Source organism: Sturnira hondurensis, unplaced genomic scaffold (genome assembly GCF_014824575.4).
Source record: "Sturnira hondurensis isolate 20B ecotype Veracruz unplaced genomic scaffold, ASM1482457v3 Scaffold0017436, whole genome shotgun sequence".
NCBI lineage: Eukaryota > Metazoa > Chordata > Mammalia > Chiroptera > Phyllostomidae > Sturnira > Sturnira hondurensis.
Genome location: NW_028090067.1, coordinates 1962902 through 1987762, shown reverse-complemented (window position 1 = coordinate 1987762; position 24861 = coordinate 1962902). Strand labels below are relative to the sequence as shown.

The window sequence follows — 24861 nt, the reverse complement described above, 5'->3', positions numbered from 1 at the left end:
GTGTATAATTGATAGGTATTTGGAGTTATGTCTGAATTAAATTTTGACTTCCTAGCTGTGTGATTTTTGGATGTCTTGTCTGTAAAGTAGGGTTAGTAATACCAGTTTCATGGGGGTAGTAGGAAGGTTACAAGCACTAATGCAAACGAATTGTTCATTGCAATGCCTGAATTTTAGTAAGTACTCAGTGAACACCAGTTATTATCATCCTCCCAAAGAGGTGGCACATAGTGAGCTTTTGCTAATCAGTTACTAATCTCCTAGCTGAGCAGAAGGTCGTTTGAGTGGTACCGGAAAGTCCTCTCTAGTTGACTTGATTTTGAAATTCTACCATATCACATGCTTTCAGTTAAACATTGCTTGCCCCAGGAATCCTCTTTTTAAAAGCATGCACTTCCCAGAGGGCATCCCTTCTTCCCTGGCATGGTTTGGGTTGCTAGGTACTAGGCATTTGCTTCACAATGGTACTTCAGGACATGCAAGGATTTTTTTGTACCAGGAGAAAAAGGGTATTGAGTTAGGACCTCTGAAAGAAGGTAAAAAGGTAAGAAAAAGGAGAAAATTTGCAGTCTTCAGGTCTGTCCTGTAATCCTGTCCCCTCAATGTATCAGTGCAGTTTCTCCACCTTTCCAGAAGTAGGTTTACAGAGCTTTGCCCCTCAGGTCTCCTCCCGCCTCCACCGTCGAAATCTGCAGGACAGCCTGATAACAAGCTTGGCCCAGAGCGCCACCTGCTGTCTATCTGTCTCCTCTCCTGCACCCTGGGCTGGACTGGGACTTTTGTCCTTTTGGCACTAACCACTCCTGCTCATCTACCAGCAGCCCTGAGCACCTGCTCTTCTTCAAGACATCAGGACTTCGCTGGTCTTGGAGTCAGGTGAGATTTCAGGGTTTCCCAGTGACCTTGAAGTTTGACACCAGAGCCAATCCTGTGGCAGATGGTGGGGCCTGAGGCTTAATCCATGATTAAAAATCATTTCTTGCATCATGTCTGTGCTTTCCCATTTTGGAGCAGTGGGAATAAGGCCACCATGGTGACCTTGACCAGTGGTGAGGGAGGAAGGAGCGAGAGGAGTGACTCATTGCACCTTTCCTGTAGGTTACCAGCTTGAGATCTCAGGATGCGTTGGACCCTATTTTAGTTTCCGGAGTTTGTCATCATCCAGTGCTATTTTTCCCTCTACGCAAAGACTGCAGATGGATTGGGGGCGGGCCTCTGTCTCCATGGAGATTGTGACGTGTTCCGCTAGGGGCAACTTGCAAGGGGGCAGGCCTAGAAGGCTGAGGAAGGCCCCAGATTGGACCCTCGCAACTCCAGCGTTACAAAATGTGACTTCAGAGGAGAGCCAGAATGAACTGAGCCCAGTATCTCGCGCCCTCGGCTTTCACCAAAACTCAGGAAGCCCTTCCTAGCTCCATTCTTCCTTGAGCTTCCCTTCAAACAAGTCCTGGAGTCCGTGATCCTTGTAAGGCCTCCCAGAGCAGTCCAAGACTTCCCATTTAAAGACTCTTCCCCTTTAAGACTCACGGCTCCTCCCGTCACGCTGCGGCGTCCTCTTAAGGCCCCGCCCATTAAAAACAACTGCAAGGCAGCGACGGCAACGATGCAGTCACGGCCCCTTTAAGCGTGAGGCCCGCCCCTGATTCCCCGCCCTATCTCCTCTCCCACTCCAGCCCGCACCAGGTGCCCCGGCGGGTCCTGCGGCGCGGCGCGCGACGGTGAGCGGAGGGCCGAGGGGGGTCGGAGGACGCTTTCCCGAGCTTTCTTTGTCGCAGCCTTGTTCTCGCGGGTCCCGGGGGTGGGGCTGGAGCTGCACCTGGGGCTGGGGAGATGGGGTGGTCTGGAGCTCCGGAGGTGTGGGCCTGGCCTGGCGGAGCTGAGGGGGAGGCTCAGGTGACTTAGGGGAGGGGATGGTCACCCTACGCTGCCTACTGCACAACGGGGAGTGTGGGGGTCTGGCCCTATGTTCTGGCGGCGTTCCCACTCTGCCCTACCCTGCCGATGCCCCGATACACCCTGGTTGCGGAATTGTTCCCCCGTAGTTTCCGGGGTCCAGGCCCCTCTGCGGGGACGGCTGACTGCCAATCCTGCGGCGTGTCGTGGAGGCCGGCAAGGCCCACGCTGAAAGCCATGGCCTTTTTAGGCGGGACGGCAGGAGGGCAGCCGTTCCCTCTCGGACTCTTGGCAGAGGTGGGGGGCCGCAGCAGATGGCAGAGGGGTGGGAGTGGCCAGTGGCTAATCTGGGATAGACGTCTGTTTGCCCCCCAAGATACGGGATGGCTTGGTTGTGTGTCGGGTTCGACTATGGGACCTCAGTTCCTAACCTCTGCCCATCAGAGAGCTGGCGGTCACCATGGCAATGCGGGAACTGGTGGAGGCCGAATGCGGGGGTGCCAACCCGCTGATGAAGCTGGCGGGTCACTTCACCCAGGACAAAGCCCTTCGGCAGGAGGGGTTAAGGCCTGGTCCCTGGCCACCAGGAGCCCCACCCTCGGAGGTGGTGAGTATTCTTGAGGTGGAAAGCCCAAGTGGTGGACCTTCCATATGGATGGAGGGTCCGTATGTACACTTAACTGCTTTCTCTGTTGCAGCGATTTTCAACCTGTGTGCTGCAAGAATTTTTAAAACTTGCAGTACCTGACTATTTAGTCAAGGTTACTGACCTCTTTTCCCTTTGACTGTCAAATAAAAAAATGATAACAGCCAGCACGACAATAGCCATTGGGTGTGAATTAATCAAAATTATACCTATTTCTTTGTCAGATCAGCAAAAATATGTATTTTTGGTGTGCTGCAGAATTTTAGTAATTAATGTGCGCCATGAGATGAAAAAGGTTGAAAATCACTGCTCTATTGTGTTGCAAATAATAGTTACCACTTCACAAGTGTTTGCTAAATAATGTACTAAGCACTTGGACATCTTTACATTGATGAAGGCAGCCATTTCACAGATGAAGAAATGGTAGCTTACAGAGGTTTTGTGATTTGCTGGAGGGTCACATAAATGGCAGGGCTGGAATTTTCACCTGTGTTTAAGTTAGTTGTCTGGTCTTCACCACGGTATCCTGTTGTTTTCCTTCTGTCTTAGGTCTCGAAGCCTTTGGGGGTAGCCTCTGATGATGAGGTAAATATTACCAGTCTCCTTTATTGCATTTTTTTTTGCCTATTGTGTTTTTACTTTAAATTTGGCTTATCCATAGTTCAGTCTTTGGATTTTCCCAACCAAATGAAATTTGTCTGCTTGCTTCTAAAATATGTTTTGTTTGAGTATTTCCAAGTCTGTAAGTTTCTGTGCTTCCCTTTTTTTGTATTTGACATTAGTAGTCCCTATCCATTGGGCCTGTCTCTTGCTGGGTTCATCTCGCCATTTCTCTTCTGGCAGTTGGTGGCTGAATTCCTCCAGGACCAGAATGCACCACTTGTATCCCGTGCCCCTCAGACCTTCAAGATGGATGACCTCCTGGCGGAGATGCAGGAGATCGAACAGTCAAGCTTCCGCCAGGCACCCCAGAGAGGTGGGTCCAGAGTCTGGTGGCAGGGGAGATCACCATGTGCTGTGCAGAGAGAGCTGAGCAGGTTCCCCATTTGGATGCTGCCAGGACTGAGAAACTGAGATGCTGAAGGAGGCAAAAAGAGCAGAGTGTTTTCATGTTCTTTGGGCACGATAGAATGATGTGTATTTCTTTTGTTTCTTAGTTCTCTCTTTCTCTCCGTTAAGCCCCTGGTGTGGCAGACTTGGCCTTGTCTGAGAACTGGGCCCAAGAGTTTCTTGCAGCTGGAGATGCTGTGGATGTAACTCAAGATTATAATGAGACTGACTGGTCCCAGGAATTCATCTCTGAAGTTACAGGTGAGGCTCATCATGGGAAAATCTAAAATGGTTCCTATGGGACAATCAATATTCCTGGAGTGTCCAGCCTTCTGGTGTCTCGGGCCACCCATTAAATACATTGCAACAGGTAATCACAAAAAAAATCTCATAACGTTTTAAGTAAATTTGTGATTTTCTGTTGGGCCGCATTCACAGCCACCCTGAGCTGATTGCAGCCCATGCGCTGCAGGTTGGACACCCCTCCCACTGTTACTCTAAGCCGGGGTGTCAAACTCATTTTCACGGGGGCGGGGGGGGGGCACATCCGCCTCTCTGTTGCCTTCAAAGGGCTGAATGTAATTTTTGGACTGTATAAATGTAACTACTCCTTAACTGTTTAGTGAGAGCTCGGTGCTGCCACTGGGTAGAAGTAAGGTGCCAGGCCAAATAAAACAAGGCCCTCGATTCAGCCCGAGGGCCTTGTGTTTGCCACCTGTGCTCTGATTCATCCTAGGATGTAGAGTGATATTAGCTGCTCATGACTTTTCTGGATTCTTGGCTCATGTCTATGGGGCACTGAACCTGATTTCCCTTAATTGAAACTTACATTAAACAGAGGACTGGCTTTGAACTGGATAAGAGATTAGCGGGAGACGGAGAGACAGACAGACACAGAAAGAAAAAGAAAACATGAGTTACGTTTACTTCTCTGTTACTTGGAACTTTAGTACTGTAGTTTTGTGGAAGGATTGGATGGATTGCTGTTGGCCCAGGAAGATATTTAACACAGACTGCGGGATTCTGGCATTAAGTCATCTTGAACAGGATTGGGCCTTGGAGAGTGGGGTTGCTCAAGGCCCTGAAGTTCAAAGCCCTAAAGTATAAGATCTTGGAGGGCAAAGACACACCCTGATGATGATAATAAAAATTAATAATAATAGCTAATCTTTACCTTGTTTAAGGCTTTATGTTAAGTACTTTAAATGCATTATCTATTTAATTCCCATGAGAATCCTTGAGATAGTTACTGTTTCTATTCCTGGTTTATAGATAAGAAGTCTTTGCCCAAGGTGACACAGCTTTGAGAATGGTGGGTTGGGATTTTACTCTGGGTGTGAAGGGTTCCCGACTCTGGTGTAACCGTTATGTGGTGCTGCCTGGCATGCAGCTTCAGCTCTTCAGGGTCTCAGACAAATCCGCCTTCTTTGAGAGTATCCATGTTCGCTGCATCCTTTGAGGTCGATTTCCCCATCTTAACCTGAGATTGATGAGGGGCGGGAAGAAGGGCATTCTCTTCAACTTTTCTCTTCCTGTTGTTCTCAGAGAGTAGCTTCGTTAGCTTTTCTCTAATTTAAGAAGTCAAGAATAACAAGAGATTGGAATGGAGAAAGTTGTAGATTCCAGACTCTCAGGGTGCTCTCATCATCATAGTTACTGAATTTTCCTGAAATGATTTTTGAAACCTAACTGGTTTTTCCACCCATCCATCAATTTTATTCTCGTAAAGATAGTGCTGCCTCCACACACAAGAGAAAACCCCCCAAATCTTAACAGCTAACACTGACTTTTAATGAAGGTTTCTTTAGTAATGACTCCCTTTTCCACCCTTAAGTTAAAGGTAAAGAGCACCTTTTAAGTTAAAGGTGCTCCTTGGTTTCATTAATAGTGCCAATCGTGCTATATTGTTAAGCCAATTTGATCTTTATGGTAAGTTACAAGGTAGATATTCCTTCCCCCTTTTATGGATAAGGAAACTGAGATGTGGATCTCAGTTTCCACATCTTTGGATCTCAGTTTCCAAAATGTTAAACACTTTGTCCGGAATCACTCAGCAACAGAGACGGTATCCGAACTCATGTCTGTTTGACTCTAGGCTCTACCATAGGAATCCATGCAGAGCCATCGCACCATCCATGAGGAGTCCGAGCTGTGACGGAGACCCTCCCCCAGACTGAAACTCAGTGTTTAACACAAACCTTAGACTCCAGTGCTATCTGTTATTGCAGAGAGACTTCTGTTGTAATGTGCAAGCATTAGTCATTTTTCTTACCTCAAACAAACAGACAAAAATCATTGCTACTTATAAGGATTGAGACTGATGAGATTTTTGTTAAAATTACCTGGATAGTTTGCAGCCATTGAAATCATCCTTAACCTGTAAATGAAAAACAACTTTAGAAAAACGTGTTGGACCTGCTTTACCTGTTCAGTTCTCTTTGGGAGGTATCTCTCTTCTTTTTCATATGTTCTTTTGTAACTGTGCCTGCTTCGCAGAGGCAGGGACATGGGAAGCCGAAGAGAGAAGTTGAGCTATTGGAGTTTGCCGTCATGGAATTGTCCTGTTGCAGTGGTGATTGCTTTGTGCCTGGAGGATCTTCGGTATTCAGGGAGTGAATGAAGTGAGATCTGGGAGAAAGAGCTAAGGGAAATTAATTTTCTAGGAATTAAATTGTACTTTTCTTGTAGCATTTGTAGGTGATATGTTTATATTTATGATATGGATTACCTCTTACTTTATGGATAAGTAGAGATGAGAGAAGGATATATTCTTTAAATCCTTATTTTCTAATTTTCATTATTATGAAAATTAGAAAATTTTAAAATCATAATTTTCATTATTATGATTTTAATAATAATCAAAATTTTCATTATTATGAAAATTAGAAAATTTAAAAATCATAATTTTAGAATGAAGCTTTAAAAGGAATCATGAAGGTCAGTTTTTTTTGTCTTAATGTTTTATCTGGAAGTAATTATAGTTTTACTGGAAGTTGTAAAAAATATGTGCAGAAAGTTTCTGTGTATCTTTCACTGTTTTCCCTAGTGAAAGGGAAAGAGCATTTGCCTGTTGGTTCTACACAGTATCAAAAGCAGGAAATTGCTTTTGGTGCAATCCATAAATCTGATTAGATTTGATTGGTTTTATATGCCCTTATTTGTGTGTTTATAGTTTTGCACAGTTTTATCATGTGTAGGTTTCTATAACCACCACCACAATCAAGATAGAGAATTATCTTATCACTGTATGGAGCTTATTTTTTAGTCTGCCATATTTCTTGATGGAATCTGCCACTCCTCACCTCTAATTATCTGGGCCAAATAACTCTCTGTCTCATTGCTCAGCTCTACGAACGAAACACATCTTGAGGGACTTTTGAATTTAGACAGCCACAGCTACAAACCTGCACCGTCACAGGACGAGCAGTGGGCAGCAGTGTCAGAAGGTGATTGCTGCAGGTCACCCTGGATGGCAGAGGAACAGGCGACAGAGTAAAAGTAGTAACAATTTCATTGGGATGTTTTCTGCTTTTGGTGTGGGTTTTGCCACGAGCGGACAGCTGCGATGGCAGTAGCTGATCTTTGTTACTTTGTGTTTTACATGTGCATCATCTCATTTGGTCTTCATGACAATTTCTGAGGCAGCTGTTAATATCTGTTTCATAGATAAGGAAATGCAAACTTGGAGGGTTAAATAATTTGTCTGAAGGTGCATGGCGAATAAATTGTGAAATTGGGATTTGAGTGCAAGGTAGGCAGACTGTGGAAACCTGCATTCTTTTCCACTGGGCTATTTAGCACCCATGGAAACTTTGATGGATAAGGTTTAGGAAGTTCTGAGTTTTTGCCTTGGGGTAGATGTACCTAGATGGAATGAACACACCATGTGGAACTCTATGAGGTGAACATTCTGAATGGGTATTTGGTATGTAGGTTGTTGGTTTTTACTCTACTAACCTGTGTGACTCAGGGTGGTCCCTTCACCTCTGTTAGGCCATAGTTGCTTGGGTCTCAGAGGTATCCAGATGGATCTGATTTTCTGTAAGAGTTTCTCAAAAAATATTCTAATGGCCAAGTGGTATTCTTTTGGTAATTTTATTTTGACTCCTTTGTTTCCAGTGCCAGAAAATTCTAGTCTTGTGGCTAATATGGCCAAATATTAAATTACAGATATTTGAGGATGGCTTTTCTTACCTCGTGGATTTTCTTTTAATCAGTCTCATGTCTGTTTTAGAGTCCCGGTGCTTTGTATTTTTTTCTGTTTCTTCTTGTCTTTGAGAGGGGCACTTGTGGCCGGAGTATGCTTTTGCAGAAGGCTGTGGCTGGAGAAAAAGGAGGAGAGACTGGCTATTTTTCAGCCGAATGGGAAGCTGGGAGGTATTATAGAGTCTGAGTCTTTCAGCATCTCCTTATTAGGTCTCTGCTCTTGAGCCCACAGTCTAACTGGGGCCAAGGAAAAATAAATGTTGCCTGTAAGAGCTAGTGAGGGAAGTCAGGATATAAATGTTGAGAGCCTGTGAAATTAAGAGACAGAGTCCATGATCACAAAAATTGCCAACTGTATCTTTGATTATATTAGTAACATATTACTTATTTATGATTAGGTATAGTCTGAGAGTCTTTATCCTTTTTTTTTTTTTTAGATTTTGACATTTCATTCTCAGGTATTCAGATTACTTTGTTAAAATGATTCAGGTAAAGTCACAGTTTAGTGGAATATAAAATTCTGCTAAACATTACTACTAAGGGGCTCCATCTCCTTCTCGGAATTAAAAGCAATGACAGACCTTCAAACTGCGGACGAAGGCGGGCTGTCTGTCTTAGTGTCTGGTTTGTGAAGATGTGGATGCGGAGCAGAGGGAGTGAACACCGCAGGCTCACATTTTCTCCGTGTTTACTCATTCTTTAGGGCCCCTTGGAATAATTTTCCTTTGCCTTTTTCCCCCCGGGCAAAGTCCTGGAGATTGAGAAACAAAGTTCGGTGCCCTCATTTGGTCTGTTGACTTGTATGTTTATTCAGATATTGCAGCCGTGCCCTTTGTCACTGGAGCTAAGACAGTTTCTAGAATTGGACTTAAAAAGATAGCCCTCAAAATTTATCCAAAGTGCCTGAAGTCAGAGTAGTGTTTATCCCTGGGGGGTGGGAGCACGAGGGAACCTTGGGAGGTACTGTGAATACCCTGTATCTTGATCTGGGTGGTGGCGACTTGAGTGTATTCATGTGGAGCAATTAAGGAAGCAGTCTTCTTAAGTGTGGTACACTGCGTGTCCTTCAGTGTTTGTATTTTACATCTCAGTTAAGAAAATGAACGAACAAAAAAACAACCCCCACCCCCAACGTCCATGGGAAGAGTGGCCATGTATCTCTAATTCTAGCTCAGCGTTCTGCCTCTCAGATTCTCTTGGGAGGTGTAGTAAGATGAAATATGAGGCACCTTTTGTTGAGGGGTGTGACTTCTGCAGGTGAAGAACGGACCAGAGACTTGGCTGAGGAGCAGAGCTCTTCCATTCGCCCCTGGACCCTGCTGCTTCCCAGGAGTGCCTTCCAGGAAGGGGGAGGCCCCATGTCTGCTCTTTATGTATGAGGTTTCTGGCACTTCAAGCACAAGGGTTTGGTCCGTACTCCTTTCCTGAGCCTTTTTATTTGGTCGCCTGTTACGGACTCAGTAAATTGCCATTCCAGGCCCCTTGGGGGAATGGTTTGGATATTGAAAATGTAGTAATATTTTCTTTTGACCAGGGATCTCTGAGGAATTAAATAGGTCTTTGTCTGATTTGGCTTGGTCAAATTAGTACTCTTTTCCCCTGCCGACTCACTGAATCCTGTGTGATTTCCCTAACTCTGCTTCTTGCAGACCCTTTGTCTGTGTCCCCTGCCCGCTGGGCCAAGGAATACCTGGAGCAGTCGGAGGAGAAGCTGTGGCTGGGAGAGCAGGAGGGAACAACCGCTGCTGATCGCTGGTGAGCACAGCTCCTTCTTTCTGGGTGAATCCCTGTGGAAGGAGGGTCGGACAGTTTTCCCAGCCTCCTCCAGGTTCCTCCATCCATATTCCCAGACCGACTTGCAGCCCCTTCATTTTGTACCCTAAGGTTTCCACTTGCATCCCTAAGAATCCTAACCAAATGTTTGCACCTTTACCTTGTGCACCCTGTTGCCTTTTTAATTTGGAGTCTGCCTGTTCCTTCTCTCTGCGAAGATGTGTCTGGGAAAGGGAAAGGTAGAGGGGTGTAGCTAGTGCCCTCCTGCCCCCCGTCCATCTTTAAGGAGGATCTGGAATCGGTAGTCCTCAACTAGAGAGTGGAGTACTTTCACCCTCTTTCCTCCCATAGGACCTGTGATTGCCATGTGCTGATGGTGGGGATAGCATGAGGAAGGTAATCGCTAACTAATGTGTAAAGTTAGTTCGCCCTTACCTGTTCCAGGTATGATGATTATCATCCAGAAGAGGATCTCCAACACACTGCCAGTGACTTTGTGGCCAAAGTGGATGACCCCAAACTGGCTAACTCTGAGGTGAGCCATACCTCTCTGCTGCTTTGCCTGGCAGAACTCACCTTGGAAATCAAGGGTCTTGCTTCTCTTACCCCAGCGCAGTCTGAAGACGAGTTGAGATGCTAGGTCCATTCCTTCTAGTCTGGAGAATGGAGACTTTGGATCCTGCCTTTTCCTTCCAACATTCTTTTTCACTTCCTTGCCTATTAACCCTTTTTCTGTTCTGTGCCATGTCAAATTGTTAGAGCCAGAAATCCTTTTCATTTTTGGTCTCTACGTTTTTTAGGGTCTATAGCATATCCTGTCTGCAGCCAGAAGGGTGGGGGGAGGGGTAAGTGCAGGCTTCTCTTGGGCATGGTTGAGAGTGCACACCAGGAAGTTCTTTCCCAAGTGGCCTATGTGTGTCTCTGTGCCCCAGTTCCTGAAATTCGTGCGGCAGATTGGCGAGGGGCAGGTGTCCTTGGAGTCCGGTGCGGGGTCGGGCCGAGCTCAGGCAGAACAGTGGGCAGCAGAGTTTATACAGCAGCAGGTAGGACATTGTCACCTCCCAGTCCCACTTCAGAGCCAGCTGGTGCCCTGGCCTTACGTTCAGTATTCAGCAGTCCCAGATGGGGAAGGGGTTTTATTGCCAGCTTGTCTTCGTAGCATCCAGGTCGGAGTGGGTGGGAAAGAGATTGTGAGAATATTTTTCTTAGAAGTGTCCAGGTTGGTGGTGTTCACTGGGTATGTAGTTGGTGGTTAGCCGGTAGAAAGTTGGTGGTGGTGGGGTGACCATCCTTCTTTGTCACAGGGTACGTCGGATGCCTGGGTGGACCAGTTCACAAGACCAGGAAACACATCTGCCCTCGATATGGAGTTTGAACGAGCCAAGTCAGCTGTAGAGGTGAGAGCAGGTAGTGCAGAAGCTGACACCCCAGGAGAAAAAACTCCATTGGAGACAGTGGGTGTGTCGGCATCAAAGATGATGAACAAACATAGTGTCCCTGGGTCGCTTGTGTGCTGACTTCTTGGGGTGGGGCAGGTGCCTCAAAAGTGCCCACCTGGGGGTTGGACCTAGGAATCTGCATTTTACAAAAGCTCTCTAGATGCACTTAAATACATTGAAATTTAAGAACCGCTGCTGTAGGGAATCACGCCAGTGAAGCTGACGGTGGGGTGGGGTGGTCATGATGTGTCCCCTTTGTCTATCTGCCTTCCCTTCCTTACAGTCTGATGTCGATTTCTGGGACAAGTTGCAGGCAGAGTTGGAGGAGATGGCGAAGCGGGATGCTGAGGCTCGCCCCTGGCTTTCTGACTATGACGACCTCACGACTGCTTCCTACGATAAAGTAAGAAGCTGTTCTTCAGACGGCAGGGTGTCCTTTTAGTCCCGGATTGGGGTACTCACTTCTAAGTAAGTCTTCTCTGAAGTCCCTTTCCACGAAAAGAAGCCGAAACATTCCCTTGCCCCTGCTGGGAATGTTCACTGTTAGGGTGTGAAGGTTAGTTAGGGTGTGAAGGTTAATAACAGTGGGCCGCTGTTGTTGAATAACAGTGATACAAAGACATGATATCTGTGATAGAGGTGTGCACATTGCCGTGAGAGCCCAAACTAGGGAGCTCTGCTTTGGAGGATGAGAACATTTTGAGAAGATTGATAACTCCTTTGATCCGGAGAGGTAGTTGGTAGGCTTTCGCTGTACCTCCCACACCTTAATATTTATGTGCTTTTTTAGTTCACAAGTTTATTTTAAATATTAACCTTTTTTCTTGAGATTAGAACCATATGTCCCAATTTAGGGTGTTTTCAAAGAATTATATTAAATAAATGTTAGGAAAATTTCCCAGCACTCAGTGTGGTGGAGGAAGATGACTGAATTTTGCATATAGCGTATACTCTTGACTTATATGTGTATGTTATTTCAGGGGGTATCACTGTGAAAAAATACTTCTGGCTGGTTGTAGGGCATTTGGGACTGTGGTTCATAATTGAGCTGCTGAGTGATTCGGAAGAGTGAGAATTGGTTGGTTTTGTAAAAGGCAGAACAGGAAGTTGGGAGGTGAGTAGTGATGTCTTTTGTCAGTTCAGGTTTGTTAGGAAAGGGATCCCGGAGCCAGAACCAGGGATTGTGACGTGAGGCAGGATGCTGGAGGTAGGTCTTGACATAGAGGAGCTCTACAGAGATAGAGACCAAGTTCAGGATAACTTTAAAAAGGCAAGAAAGAACTTAATACTAAAAGAAATATGGTTTTGTTTGTTATCCCAGTCTGATTTCCTCTGAGCTCTCCAGTAATGTAATGGAAAAGAGAGGTGACTCTTTGGGACCCTGCCCTGTGTTTTAACCACAATAAGAGTTTCTTCTGTAGCCTTCTGATGAGGAAGAGCTTTAGGAAATACCTGGAGATACTACTCTTAGTAATTTGTATTAACAATTTGATAAGTTGCATAGGCCCTGTTGACTTACAAATGGGAAGTTATAAAATTTTAGATAAAAATTTCCATGCATTTGATAAATATAGAGATAGCACTAATTTCAGATGAGCAGCATTTTCTGTTAGCATTTTTTACTCACATATTAATGATACCCTGGGCCAAAGAAATTTTTAAATTTAAAACTTCAAAACATAATTATGTTTTTAGATTCTTGAACCCCATTTAGTATCAATTGGTACCTTGGAATATTGCAACATTAGGATTAGAAATATTTGCATTAATGTCCCACACAAATATGCCTTACTTTATTACTCACTAACAATGAACAATTCATGTTTTATCAGGCTTTGTGCTAGTAATTCTTTTTTCCAAATGTGGATCTGATTCTGATTATCAGATAAATTCATGGCTCTCTGAATGTACTGTTTTTTTAAATTAATGGTTCTTTAATTTTTCAAGGCAACTCAACACCAGTAGCTCAAGCTCATGCAGACATTGTATACTGTTAGCAGAAAGGAGAGGTTTCTGTGATGGGATACACTCTTGGTCGTCGTCCTGTTTTTGCAGTGTGAGCCCATGAGATTTTTTGATAGACCACACAGTGATCAGACCTAATGATTGACTCGGATTAGACTCTTTAGAATGTGATGGTGTTGAAGATACATACCTCCAGAATACTCTTTTTTAAAATTTATTCAAACGCTCTAATTTTGAAAAATTTCTGTGTGGTTAGCATTTGATAAAATCTCTAATAGGATAGAGAGCATGAACAAGAGAACCTGTGGTGCAACGTGACTGATGGCGTTGCTTCTTGCACTGTCTGCTGAGGATGATACCTATTCACGAATAGTGTGTTAAGCTTTTTGGTAAGGCTTTGGGGAATATGCTCATTTGATGCTTTCAGTAGCTCTGAGAGGCAGGAATAACCTTTATTAGGAAATCGTGTGGTAGATGACAGTGGTCACTTCCTTCAGGGTGGCTTGATGCATAGACTGATGATGGACAGTAGTTGAGGATGAATACGGGTTTATTTTGTTGAATTTTTATATTCTAAGGTGCGCGCCAGCACACTCTGGCCTGTGGGTAAATCTGGCCTGCTGCCTGTTTTGTATGGCCTGTGAGCTGAGAATGGTTTTAATATTTTTAATGTTAAATGTTTAATGGTTGAAAAAAAAGAAAAGTAATATTTTGCAACATGAAAATCACGTAAGCCATGCTTAAGTATTGAAATGATAGCTGGCTGCTTTCTCACTACAGTGGTGGAGTTGGGTAGCTGTGACAGAACATTACTTGGCCCTGTACAGAAGAGGCTTGCTGATGCCTGGCGTCGGGCCATTTTCTACCGTCTGAGTTTTTGTATTGCTCAGAGATGTCCCAGGAGCGTTACCTATTTTCGACATGAATATACTTTTTATACATTTACCCCAGATCCCTCTTGAATATGTCTTGTTTCCTAAACCTCCATTGTAATCATTTAATTTTTATTTGTCACAAATAATTTGCATCTGATGACTTCTAACGGTTTAAAACTTTCTACTAAGATTTAAATGTTTCTGGTTCTTCAGCAGTTTCACAATAATAGTGTTTATTATGTACAGTTCATTCTAACTTGTCCTCGACTACATTTAGAGAGGCCCTACTTGGTATTTTACATCTTGTTGCCATCTGGTATATTGTTTTGTGATGGTAACCATTTACTTTCTAAAAAGGAACATTTAATTTGCTTGTCCCAAGTCATATGGTTTATTAGTGACTACGATCTCTACCTAACGTGAAAGACCAGTGCACAGAACTTCACACTGAGATTATAGCTCTTCCCTCAGGTGAGACCCCTTCAGCTAGAAGGGAACAGTGTCTTTCTGAAGCATTTTCTGCTCTCAGGATTTTGGGGTCTAGCTTTCATTTACTATTCAGATACAGATTATTACTGATAACTTTTAGGAATGAACTTTTAGGGGGATAAATTACAATTTTCAAAGTGCTTCAACACATGCTATTCCATTATTGCCCACCATGGCTAGGAGCTGGGTCAGAGCTGTATTTGAATGGCAGGGTCTCTGGCTCCAAATTGCCTTCCCTTTAAATGCATTCCTAGAACAAGGTTGTTCCCAGCATGGGCCAGAGTTTGTGGACTAGCCTAGCTTTGCAGTTACTGTGAACAGGGACAGCAGTGTGAGCACAAAAATGAATGATTTACTGTAGTTGTAGATGATCTCCTTATCAATGTGGAAACTTCGCCTGCATTTATTCAGGTATCTCTTTGGAAGTCTTCACCTTCTTCTCCACCTCTGTCCTGGTTGTCATCTCCTATTCCTGCTACTTTGTGGTGGCTCCTGAAATGGGTTCTTACTTGGCTTTTCTTCCTTGTAGGGGTACCAGTTTGAGGAGGAGAACCCGCTGCGTGACCACCCCCAGCCTTTCGAGGAAGGGTTGCGGCGGCTTCAGGAGGGAGACCTGCCCAACGCTGTGCTGCTCTTTGAGGCCACTGTGCAGCAGGATCCTAAGCACATGGAAGTGAGTGGCTCCTTCTTCTGGCTTCGAGTTGGAGGCTGCTTCCTCCAGTTTTGAGAGAGGCCAAAGCGCAGTACAGATGAATTTGGGCCTGGGTGGTGGCCTGGGGTGGGGGGTGAGAGTGAGGTGGTGAGTGGACGGGGGAGCCAGGGGAAGGGAGGGTGGAAAGGTGAGTACAGGGGTGATGGAATCTCTCACCTTCTCTCTAGGCTTGGCAGTATCTGGGTACCACCCAAGCAGAGAATGAGCAAGAACTGTTAGCCATCAGCGCGCTGCGGAAGTGAGTGCACTGAAGCGAGGGGTGAGGTGGCTCCAGGGCCCCAGGTGGCCTTCCCGGTGATAGGAGCCCAGATCCAGGTCCTGGTCTTCGTTCTGGTCACCAACAACAGTGTTGCTCGTGACCGAAGCCCTGAGGTTTCGAGTGCAGTGGAGACAACTGGTTCCATTCCTTTGACAGCCTTTGGTTTTATTTGTGGCCCCGGACCTGGTTCTTTGGCTGCTGAGATGTTCCCTTTCTCAGATCTGTAGCTTTGCTAATAACTTAGATGTAGAAGATTCCTCTTCATCCCAGTCTGAGGGAGTTGACGGGTGAGGCCATTGTCACTCCGTCACGAAGCTTGCCTGGCAGCCAGGGTGCTGCTGGGTGGCAGTGTCACTGCGGTGTCAGCTCTCCCATCTCTGTGCGAGCAGGTGTCTGGAGCTGAAGCCAGATAATCGGACAGCGCTGATGGCACTGGCTGTCAGCTTCACCAATGAGTCCCTGCAGCTACAGGCCTGTGAAACCCTGCGAGACTGGCTGCGCTACACACCAGCCTACGCCCACCTGGTGGTGCCCGGGGAAGAAGGGGCCAGTGGCGCAGGGCTGGGCCCCAGCAAGCGCGTCCTGGGATCTCTGTTGTCTGAGTGAGTGAAGGGGTCTGGGATGAGGATGGTAACACGGTAAGGAGGAGAACCTTGGATCTAAGAGTAGGATGGGCGACCCAGAGTCTGCTTGAAGGTCTGTTGGGAAGAGACAGAAAAACAGGTTTCTAAATTAGAATTTGGGAGTAGAATAGGAAGCATGGCTGATAGATTGAGGAATCCCTGGGATATGAGCCCCTAATTAAGGTTATTTTGGAGGGGTAGGAATATAGACATATCCATCCACCTACTTTTTTTTCCCCCTTCCTTTTCCAGCTCCCTGTTTCTGGAAGTGAAAGAGCTCTTCCTGACAGCCGTGCGCCTGGACCCTACATCCATTGACCCTGACGTGCAGTGTGGGTTGGGGGTCCTTTTCAACCTGAGTGGGGAGTATGACAAGGCGGTGGACTGTTTCACAGCTGCCCTCAGCGTTCGTCCCAATGTGAGCCTCGGGGAGGAATGAAACGAGGAGATCACTCTGTACCCTACGGAAGAGTCATTTGTTGGGGCCTTTGGCGTCAGGGGACATTTCATTCCAGTGTTCCATGTCCTGATTACTGTGGGAGAACTGGGTGAAGAGGTGGGGGAGGTAGGATCCCCTGAACCTAAGGGGTCCCTACAGTGAGAGAGGTTGCATTGAACCACACAGTGAACTGTTGAGAAAGGCCTGGGATTGTAACACGTATTAGCTGGACAGGCTCGGGAGCCAGAGGGGAATGGGCAGAATGTGATCTGAGTCTGATTCCTGTGCCTAACCCTTTTCCATCCCTATCTCAGGACTATTTGCTGTGGAATAAATTAGGGGCCACCCTGGCCAATGGAAACCAGAGTGAAGAAGCAGTAGCTGCATACCGTCGGGCCCTTGAGCTACAGCCTGGCTATATCCGGTCCCGCTATAACCTGGGCATCAGCTGCATCAACCTTGGGGCTCACCGGTGAGAGGGTCTCCTGAGGGATGAATGAGTGAATGAACTTCCTCTCTGCCTTCGGCCCTCGCTGCTCATTCTCTGCTTCTGTTATTAGACTAACTGCTCCAGCTTTCTTTCTCCCCCTATCTGCTGACTGACGTCGTTCTTTGGCGTTCTGCTCACCCGCTGTCTTTCCTATTCCTACAGGGAGGCTGTGGAACACTTTCTGGAGGCCTTGAACATGCAGAGGAAAAGCCGGGGCCCTCGGGGCGAAGGGGGCGCCATGTCAGAGAACATCTGGAGCACCCTGCGTTTGGCGTTGTCTATGTTAGGCCAGAGCGATGCTTACAGGGCGGCCGATGCCCGGGACCTGTCCACCCTCTTAACTATGTTTGGCCTGTCCCAGTGACAGTGGGATGGGCTGCCCTGTGAGTGTCTGCCTGGAGGGGTCCCTGCTCTGGACGTGACTCCCTCTCCCCAAATGGGCCTACCAGGGGGGTGGGCTGAGGATCATAAGCGGTCTGGCCTCTCAGGAGTGGCCTCACTGTAGGGGTGGGTAGTCTTTGCTCTAGTTCCTACGTAAATGTAGGGGAATGAGCTGTGTTATCTCTGAGGCCCTTGGTGATTCAGGGGCCACACGTCCAGCTACAGCTCTTGCTGCTCATCATGCCCTTTCTTGGTGCTGCTTTTTGGGTAGGACCCAGAGATGTTGGGTAACTGTTCTCATCAGCTGCCATTTCTCGTAGGGTCTGCCACATTTTAATGTCTGTTCTTTCCCCCAGTGTAACTGGGAAGTGATAATAGTACAGCTTCCTTGAGCAGTTGTGTGTAGGAGGACCCTCTGCCGTGCACCGCTGTGATGACTGTGTCATCATTTGGAGGATGGGGTGTCAAAAGTTCGCCTGTGTGATTTAAAGGTTGATTTGTCTCAGCAGATCTGAGTCTTGGTAGGGGTGCTCATAGCTCTGTCATTGTTGGGCCCGTCTCGGCTGTCGCTCTGGATTCCCTGGGTATGATGCTGCATGCAGTAACACTGGCATGGTTACCTAGGGGTCCTCATGAGCTGCGGGGTCAGTTGCTACACAGAGCATTTGGGCGTTGGCTGGGAGGAAGACTCATTTGTGGAATTAGCCTACAACGGTCCAGATGGAATCAGATCAAGGGTTCTGTTCTGGGTCCTTGGGTGGGAGGACTGAGCAGTGGGATGAGGGGTGTGGTGAGTGCAGCAGTCTCTCCTCTTGGGTTGGTGAGTGGGGGTTGAGCTAGTAGCTCTTCTGGAAAGTTGGTTCAGAAATTGCCATCTTGCCAGATTTCTAGCAGAGGGGCTTCTGTGTTATCTTAGGTCTTTGCTGTACTTCTTGAAGTGTTTCTAGAGGAGAGTGTCAAAAAATTCCCTTCCCCTATAGTACCTCCGCAAGGTGAAGATTGAGGGAAGATGTGGGAGCGGCTTGGCCATTGTTCCCCGGGGGATGCGGAGCTTGGATTCCTCGCACCTGTGTCCTGTGTGGGGTGCCACACCAACCCCCAGAAATGACTGCTGAGCGTCTCGCTGTGTCTTCAGTGGCTAATGATCAGAGGTTTTTTTTTTAAAACTACCATGGTCCCAAGGTTCCATCCTGAAATTTATTTTTCTTTGTATGAATATGTGTAAATGATTTTAAAATAAAACTGTAAGATATTTGTATAAAGAATAAATGGAGCTGACGTGGTTCTGAATTCTGTGGCCGGGCATGAAGTTGGTGTTGGTGGGAGGTGGGTGCTTTGGAGGATGGCATTCAACAGTTTCCTCTGTCCCCTTTGTCTTTCAAGTTCTCACTGGTACATTGATCGTACATCTGCCCAGTGACTGTTCAGCACCTGACACATGCTAGTTCCTATGAATACAGCGGGCAGGTTCTCTGAGTTCACGGAGCCTGTGGTTTAGCTGGCAGGTGTCCAACCTGCGGCCTGTGGGTCACGTGCAGCCCAGGATGGCTTCGAATGTGGGCCAACCAAAAATCGTAAATTTACTTAAAACCTGTTGAAATTTTTTGGTGATTACATGCTGCAGTGTATTTAACGTGTGGCCCGGGACAGCTTCTTCCAGTATGGTTCACAGACACCAGAAGGTTGGATGCCCTGGTTCAGCGGGAGACAGGTGTTTAACAATCATATGCATTTTTTACACTTGTGTGTCTATAAAAGTACAAGGGTGCGATGTCATTGTGTGGTATTTTACTGTGAATTACATCAGAGAATTTTTGTAGCTTTTCCATGCTTAAAGCTTTTAAAGGTTTTCATTTGTGGTTTTCTCAAGACTATATCAAGAACCATACCAACATGGGTCACTACCCTGGGGAAAATTTAAAAAATATAAACATATATCTTGAGAAAAATGTTCATGGCCACATTTGAATTTTTTAAAAAAGATTGTATTTATTTATAGAGAAGGAGGGAGATAGGGAGAGAAACATTGGTGTATGGTTGCCTCTCACAGGCCTCCAACTGGGACCTGGCCTGCAGCTGAGGCTTGTGGCCTGACTGGGAACCAAACCAATGACCCTTTGGTTCACAGACTGGCACTCAATCCACTGAGCCACACCAGCCAGGGCTGTAGAAATCTTGTATGTATTGACTTCACATATCAATTTACTTTGATCCAAGTGAAGTTGGATTAAAATTTAATTCTCCTTTATTTTTACCATCGTAACTTCTATTTTTTGGTTTTAAGATCTTAGAACAAAAATGTTTTAAAATGTCTTTGAATTTGTAACAATATATTCAAAAGAAATTTAGACCTGGAATCCTTTGTATTTATTTTTATGTTCAGTTTTTTCATAATTACAAATCGTCAGCTTGTCCACTTGTATTGTTTTTTTTTTTTAACTTTTTCTGGTAGCATGGCAGGGACCCTCAGGTCACTAAATCAAAGTAATAAAAAAAACCTTTTAAAGAACTTATTAAAAAATATTTTGTTTACTTATTTTTATAGAGTTGGGGGAAAAGGAAGGAGAAAGGGAGAAAATCAATGTGTGGTTGTCTCTTGCATGCCCTTTACTGGGGACCTGGCCCACAAGCCAGGCCACAAGTTCCCATGTACCCTGACTGGGAATCGAACCTGTGATCCTTTGGTTCACAGTCCAGTGCTCAATCCACTGGACCATACCTGCCAGGGCAAGAACTTCAATTATTTTTTATCAGAAAGTAAGAATTTTAAATTTTTATTATTTTAAACAGACTTTATCATATGTACTTAATATTCTTGTCAATGAAGAAGTATTTACTTTTAAACAAGAGATTTATAATTCAAAAGAATTCAATGTTTCATTTGGGTAATCCTTTTCCAAGTAGAAAATCATTATTGTAAGATTCAGTCCTATGAGTTGTTATTAGTTCATGGGGGCTATTAATATATTTAATATATTTGTACAAATTAGAATAGTGACAGTGAAGATTGTACTTCTGTTTCCCAACAAGAATTGTTTTTCTAAAAGTTAGTGTACTTAAAGAATTCAGAGTTTGTTTTGGTATTTAAATTTTTTTGGCAGGGAGATGCATTAGTTATCTCTTGCTAAACAAAACAAAACAGAGCAAAACAAAACATAAAAAGCCCCACCCCAGAGCTAAGTGGCTTAAAAAAACAATGCTTAATCATTTTGCCCTGATTCTGTGGGTTGGCGGGCTGAGTGCCTCCTTTGCTGTACTCACCTGGGGTCACTCAGGACTGCCCACAGTCACCCGCAGGCCCAGTGGGGCTGCAGTGTCCCAAGATGGTCTCAGTAGCGTGCCGGGCCATTGGCTAGGCCTCCTCATTTCTCCTTCAGATGGTCCCTGGGCTTTGGTAGACTGGACGGGGCTTCTTCCCAGCATGGCAGCCTCAGTGTCAAAAGGGAAAGAGCAGCAGAAATTACAAGGCCTCATAGGACCAAGTCTCTGGAATCATCTAGTCTCACTTTTGCCACCTTTTATTGGTCAAGGCAGATTATTTACTTTACAAACTTGTAAGTGCAACAGAATAAAGGAGTGAAGCAACAGACTTCATGTCTCGGTATGAATAGAAGATACGCCACAAAGAGATGTGAACACAGGAAGTATGCTTTATTTGATGACCATAATTAAGGTGATCTACCCCAGAACCCTTTTAGATTCCTTCCAGGATTTATGTAACATGATTAATCGTTTTTCTTCCATCAACTAAAATATGAACCTATTACAATTGAGACACTTTCTGGCCTTTCAATTGAAGAATATTCTACAGATGGGCAAAACTAACCTAGATCTTGCCCTGGCTGGTGTAGCTCAGTGGATTGAGCGCGGGCCTGTGAGCTAAGGGATCACAGTTCTATTCCCAGTCAGGGCACATGCCTGGGTTGCAGGCCAGTTCCCAGTGGGGGACACACAAGAGGCAACCACACATTGATATTTCTCTCCCTCTCTCCTTCCCTTCCCCTCTAAAGATAAATGAATAAAATCTTAAAACAATAACAATAACAAAAACTAACCTAGATCAAAGTTTCCTTTGGGAACCTGGGTTTTATTCGGTCTACCTGTTTCTTCAGAAATATACAGCCTCTGCAAACACTGCTTCTGATTCAAAAGGTTGGCGTTCCCTTGGGGTCTTGAAATCATCTTGGGTTCTCTGCTCACCACGTTTCAATGTTCTTAGGCTTTCATATAGGAAAACAAATCCTTACTTGTTCAAAAAGTAGGTAAAAATTATTAAAGTTTGGTCACCCTAGACATTACATTTCAGCCTTGTATTTTGTTTTTGAAGTTTATATTTTCTCTTGTTCAAGTACAGTTGTCTCCGTTTCCCCCCTACGTCACCCATCCCCACCTCCCACCCTCAATCTTACCCCCTTTGGCTTTGTCCATGTGTCTTTTATGCATGTTCCTTGACCACTGTTCCCCTGTTTTCCCCATTATCCCCTCCCTCTGCCCTCTGGTCACTGTCAGTTTGTTCTTTATTTCCAAGTCTCTGGGTCTGTTTTGCTCATTTGTTTTGTTAATTAGGCTCCACTTATAGCTGAGATCATATGGTATTTGTCTTTCACCACCACACTTATTTCACTTAGCATAATGCTCTCCAGTTCCATCCATGCTGTTGTGAAGTGTAGGAGCTCCTTTCTTTCTGCTGTGTAGTATTCCATTGTGTAAATGTACGTTGCGGCCTTGTATTTGAAAGAAAAAAGAAGAGAACCCACCTGTAATTTCAGGATAAAACACCCATACTTCGAGGATGAAGTACTCACACAGCTTGCCCTGGGGTTTCCAGCGAACCGCACATTGCAGTGGGTCTTGTTCAAGGGAGGGCTGCCACTGAGGGCCACGACCCCTTTTCTCCTCGAAGTTCTACTCCAAAGTTTCCCAGCAACCTGGGAACTCATCCTCTGATCCCTGCTGAATGACTTAGTCTGAAATGTCACAGAAAAATAAACTCAAGTTGGGTTAATATCTAACTCAATAAGGCTTTACAATAATTTTGAAAAATTCCAAGGGGACAGCTTAAACAACTCTTCCTCTTAAGTTTGACTACATAGGTTTTATCAGTTCAAAAAATTCATGTGCTGACTCCACTAACAACGTCTGGAGTGTTGTTGAAGCAAAAACTGCTACTACTACTGTTGTGTATTTGGTGGTGTCTTACTTTCTAATGATCCTCCAAGCCAAGGTTGTATTAAAAGCAAGCACAAGTGAGTCAGGCTCCAAAACTCAGAGAGGTGAACTCCGGAGTCATCGTCCTCTGCCTTTCACTCCTCAGTTTAACCAGTTCAAGGCACCAGTTTCTTTTAGTTTAAGTGAGAACCAATTAATCTCGATATCTTTGTTTTGATAAATGACCCAGCAGAAGAAGAAACCATTACATGCCCAAACAAATTTGGGAAATCCAAACCCTTTGTTACTGCCAACCCTTGTTCAGCAGCAGATGGCGCCAAAGGACCTTAATGACTATAACAGTTTGCTGCCATCTCATTGTTTTCCACAGCATTTCCCCAAGGTTGTTCGGGAGTGGTTATGAAGAGCATAGACTGGGGAATGAGACCAGCGGGCTGGCTACACAGCACCACATTTGCTAGCTGAGTGACCTGGGATGAGTTATTTAACTTGGTTTTCCTCTTTGTAGAGGTTAATAAAAGACGACAATGACACAATAAAGACGAGACCCCTCAGGACTCAGGGTCTTCAGAAATAAAGGTTTGGGTCTCCCTACCAGAAACTGCTGGGTGAGGAAGAAGGAACCATGACTTTGGGGAGTGATAGCATCATCACGATGGGATGAGTTTTTCACTGTCTTCCATCCTTAGAACGCCAATTTAGAGACTCATCCGCAGGGGAGAGGGCCTTTGTGGAGGTTCAGAAATCCAGCAGAGAAGATCCAGCACACCACAGGAGCCAAAAATCTGAAATCAGAAGCAGTGAAGAGAATAAGAGGGACAGTTTCACTTTACCCATGTCACCACTCCTCCAAGGCAGCCCAGCTCAGTGTCAAGAAGGACCTTCCTGGTCTGCGATGTATTCTGTGGGGGCAGGTGAGAGCTGAGGGTGAGACCCTAACTTCCCCAGGTGTGTGGGTCACGGTCCAGGAGACCCGCTTCTTTCTCACGCCATCCAGAGAACTGAGTCTCGAGCTGTCCAGCTGGGGATGGAGGAGCCCCTGGGGGAGAGCAACAGGTAGTGCTTTAGAGGGCCTCGTAGGGGCGCAAATTCGACTAACTGCCTTGTAAGCTCCAGCAGAAAGCCGGCTCACAAGCTGCAGGTGATGCCTCACCTGCAGATCCCCACAGCTGGCACCCCTAGCACTCTGCATGCCTCACCCACATCTCCCCACCTTGTGGCTGGCACCCGAGGCTTTGCAGGTGGCTTTCAAATCGGTGCAGAACATTGGCCTAACACTGCAGGCCTGGGAGAAACAATAAACTTGGGCATTTATTTATCGCTGCCCTCAGAAAAGCAAAAGGTTATGAGCACTCAGCTTGGCTTTGTAGGATTCAGAGAAGGAATACAAGCTCCTGGAGAAATAGAACTTTCTTTAAAACTTGTGTGATGCGAGGATTACCCTGGGTTTCCTGCTCCACTATCTCTTACGGGGAAAATTCCTGCAGGAATCATTGTGGTGAATTCCTAAAATAAAGAATGGCTCTGAATTTCTAGTTGGATTCTAGAAACCATTCTCTTCTGAATTCCAGTATTTTTCTTTGATCCTTTGTTTGCCCGGGGGATTTCTTTTGTCTGATAAGTCAGTTTTAGCATCACAATGGTTTGTGCTAAATCTCCAGATACTCCCCTCCCCCAGTCTCGGCTTCCAGCAGCATTCTCCCAACGGTCTGGGTGGCTTGGCGGGGTATTCTTTGCTGTTTTCTATTTGACCAGACTGGTTTCTTGTTACTATGTTACAGGTTACCAGTCGAGGAAAAGCTGAAGTGAAAAAGCCTTACCAGTTATGCCTTCTAACATTTGGAAAGCCATGGGAGCATTGTCAAAAAGAACCCAAACTTCTTATAGTTGATCTTGAGCATCTGTGAATGAGCTTTGCTCCGGAGGATGGAGCAAACCAACGATTAACTTTTCTAGAAGGTTGCCTTTTCCTCCGTAGAGCCTTAACTTGGATGGATGCCTAGGAGTCTCTGTTTCTTGGTCCTCTTCCATACTTCTGATTTTTTTCCTTCCCCTCGCACTGTTAAGGCTACATATATTTCATTGCTTAAGTTAATGTAGTAACAGGGTTGTGGATGACCATTTAATCTCATTTTTGAGTGACTAAGTTTTTTTCCACTTTGGGACAGCAGATCAGAGGAGCTGACTTCTTCCTGGGAAGATCCTCACAGAAATCCGCTAGGCACAAACATAGCCTGCCCCTGCAACATGACCTCCTGGCTCCTCTTCTCTCTGTCTGTTGGTATCCTCACTGGGAATTTGCCCGGTTGTGCAAACAATTTAATTGTCTTGGTCTCTGCAGTGTCATTCAAGGTTAACTCAAGAGGCTCTTTCACAGTGTGAAAGACTAATTAAATTGTGTCCTTAGGCAAAACAACCCTTTCTGCACTTCTTCTTTTTTTATTTTTAATAT

General features: G+C 45.4%; 1 protein-coding gene across 7 annotated transcripts; it reads left to right on the top strand.

Moving 5' to 3' along the window:
* Positions 1-856: 856 nt before the first annotated feature.
* PEX5 (peroxisomal biogenesis factor 5) lies at positions 857-18513 on the top strand. Of its 7 annotated transcripts, XM_037067868.1 has the most exons (17): positions 1600-1718; positions 2338-2500; positions 3089-3124; positions 3383-3515; positions 3719-3850; positions 9445-9550; positions 10013-10103; positions 10501-10611; positions 10873-10965; positions 11291-11410; positions 14866-15009; positions 15216-15286; positions 15697-15909; positions 16183-16348; positions 16684-16841; positions 17022-17242; positions 18221-18513. In XM_037067868.1, exons 2-16 carry the CDS (start codon positions 2354-2356, stop codon positions 17221-17223), a joined length of 1923 nt encoding a protein of 640 aa, XP_036923763.1. In that variant the 5' UTR covers positions 1600-1718; positions 2338-2353; the 3' UTR covers positions 17224-17242; positions 18221-18513. The 7 variants fall into 7 exon arrangements, with proteins under 7 accessions (XP_036923762.1, XP_036923766.1, XP_036923764.1 ...); XM_037067867.1 differs by lacking the exon at positions 1600-1718 and adding an exon at positions 857-876 and having other exon boundaries at positions 17022-18513; XM_037067871.1 differs by having other exon boundaries at positions 1599-1718; positions 11321-11410; positions 17022-18513.
* The last annotated feature ends 6348 nt before the right edge of the window (positions 18514-24861 follow it).

Bases quoted from the DNA above. Each gene is read 5' to 3' on its own strand.
- PEX5 (XM_037067867.1), top strand. From the start codon at position 2,354: ATGGCAATGCGGGAACTGGTGGAGGCCGAATGCGGGGGTGCCAACCCG. The intron at 3,516-3,718 runs GTGGGTCCAGAG...CTCTCCGTTAAG, and splicing joins CCGCCAGGCACCCCAGAGAG to CCCCTGGTGTGGCAGACTTG. The intron at 9,551-10,012 runs GTGAGCACAGCT...TACCTGTTCCAG, and splicing joins ACAACCGCTGCTGATCGCTG to GTATGATGATTATCATCCAG.